Source organism: Amphimedon queenslandica, unplaced genomic scaffold, assembly GCF_000090795.2.
Source record: "Amphimedon queenslandica unplaced genomic scaffold, v1.1 AMPQUscaffold_5969_Cont22069, whole genome shotgun sequence".
NCBI classification, from domain to species: domain Eukaryota; kingdom Metazoa; phylum Porifera; class Demospongiae; order Haplosclerida; family Niphatidae; genus Amphimedon; species Amphimedon queenslandica.
Window position 1 is genome coordinate 1 of NW_003553736.1, and position 1,778 is coordinate 1,778.

At 34.9% G+C, this 1,778-nt stretch overlaps 1 protein-coding gene across 1 annotated transcript; it reads right to left on the bottom strand.

The window, feature by feature from the left end:
- Positions 1 to 249: 249 nt before the first annotated feature.
- LOC109592213 (uncharacterized) lies at positions 250 to 1,607 on the bottom strand (the record flags this gene model as incomplete). The annotated part of the gene is made up of 6 exons (XM_020007728.1): positions 250 to 748; positions 798 to 863; positions 913 to 975; positions 1,020 to 1,218; positions 1,269 to 1,421; positions 1,470 to 1,607. Coding segments are annotated over 6 exons (996 nt in total), but the record flags the coding sequence as incomplete, so codon positions are not given.
- Between the last annotated feature and the right edge of the window lie 171 nt (positions 1,608 to 1,778).

Consider the following 1,778-nt stretch of genomic DNA (forward strand, 5'->3'; position numbering starts at 1 on the left):
CTTATTGGAGTATAAACTTTTGAATGAACATGTACTCATTATTTAATTATAGTTATAATAATGTATATCCTCCTTAATTAATTCTACATTTACCTATCCTCAGTAATGACAATGGCGGGTCCAGGGTATTAGTTCTTTAGGCTCCATGGCTTTGGCAGGAGATGCTGTTTTGTTCAGTCTCAGTTTCGTTACACTTTTCCTCCATTTTATAAATTAAAATTTATGAGCCACACCCACTTCATTGGAGTCTTTTAAATTAGTATTTCAAAAATGTGAAAGGAAAGAACCAGAACAGTGGAACATTACATAAATACAACATTTTAAAATAGAAAATAACATTAGCTAAAAATTTAAATTATTTAAGTGCAGCATCATTCATCATTAGTTCTAACTCTTTTCACAGACTGTTCAAACTGAAGTGTACCCTCCTGCAGAGCTGCTGTCCATTTTTCCTGCAAGCGTTTAGCGACACGTTCTATTGGTCCCCCAACACTAGACAGAGCCTCTAAAAATGTCATACAATGTTCCTCAAGATCAGACTTAGAGTCCAATATATTCATCATAGATAGAAAACATGTAGCTATGGCATCATAAGTTGGTGACTGTTGAACCTCAGGAGGAATCATATGAACCTCGAATAGTTTGTTAGCAACATGGACCAGAGAAAACTGGAGGAGTCCAGCAAAATCAGTGTTATTCTCAACCATAACTTGTTTGATCTTTTTTTTAGCTGTTTTAATATCAAAACCTATAACTGATAAGTCAATAGCTAGTCATAACATGTTGTGTTCATGTACTTCCTTCTCTTCTTCTTTTAGTTGGTACTGGAATAGTTTCATCATTGCCACTACTGCTAGGAGCAACTAAACAATAGACATCATAAGTAACACATGCACATACAGTAATACTTACTAGCTCCTCCGGTGGATAATGCAGTTGATTCATGTACATTAGATGAGGAGGAGGTAGTAGGATCTGATTAATAATAAATAAAAAAAATAATAATTTGTATCTATTACTTGTTGAAGGAGGAACAGTAACAGTGAAATTTCTTCGTGCTCTATGAATGTTTAATGAAACTGGACGAGCCACACCTTCCAGTGGTATGAAGTAATTAAGAAAAGGGACAGCATCAGGTGATCCGTAAACTGATATGAGACAACATGAAGGACGAGAATGCTCTTTATCACCAAATTTATCAATGGCCTCTTGATATAACTGTATATACATGTATAATATCATGTAATCTTATAAACAGTATAGCTTACTCTGGTGGGTTTAGTGTGAGGTCTAAGTATCCATCCATTGAATGGTTCATCCTGTTGGGCAGTCAAGTTTAATTCAATATAATCATAAGGGAGCTTGAAACTAAAGGAAATATCTGGTCCATCTTTAGCTTGAGAGTGTTTCTGTTCAATATACTATCAAATAATAATAAACACATTGTGTGTATAGGAACACATTCTTACATTAACGAGTGCTTCCAAATTCTTAGCTGCAGTGAATGTCACCAGATCCTCTACGCCATCTTCCTCATAATAAACCAGACCAGCATATGTTACAGCTTTCTTTACACCAGTGGACTGTACTTCTATTAAAATGAAGCACTATGGTGCAATGGACTCGCCTGCTGGAATTCACTTGAGTGATATGTATTACTTGTACTGTGATATTTTAAGCAATTTGAAAAAAATCATTATTATGGACTGCATAGTTATAATGATAGTTAAAATAAGCTAGTGGGTGTGGTCAACAACTAACTAAATCATGGCACATGG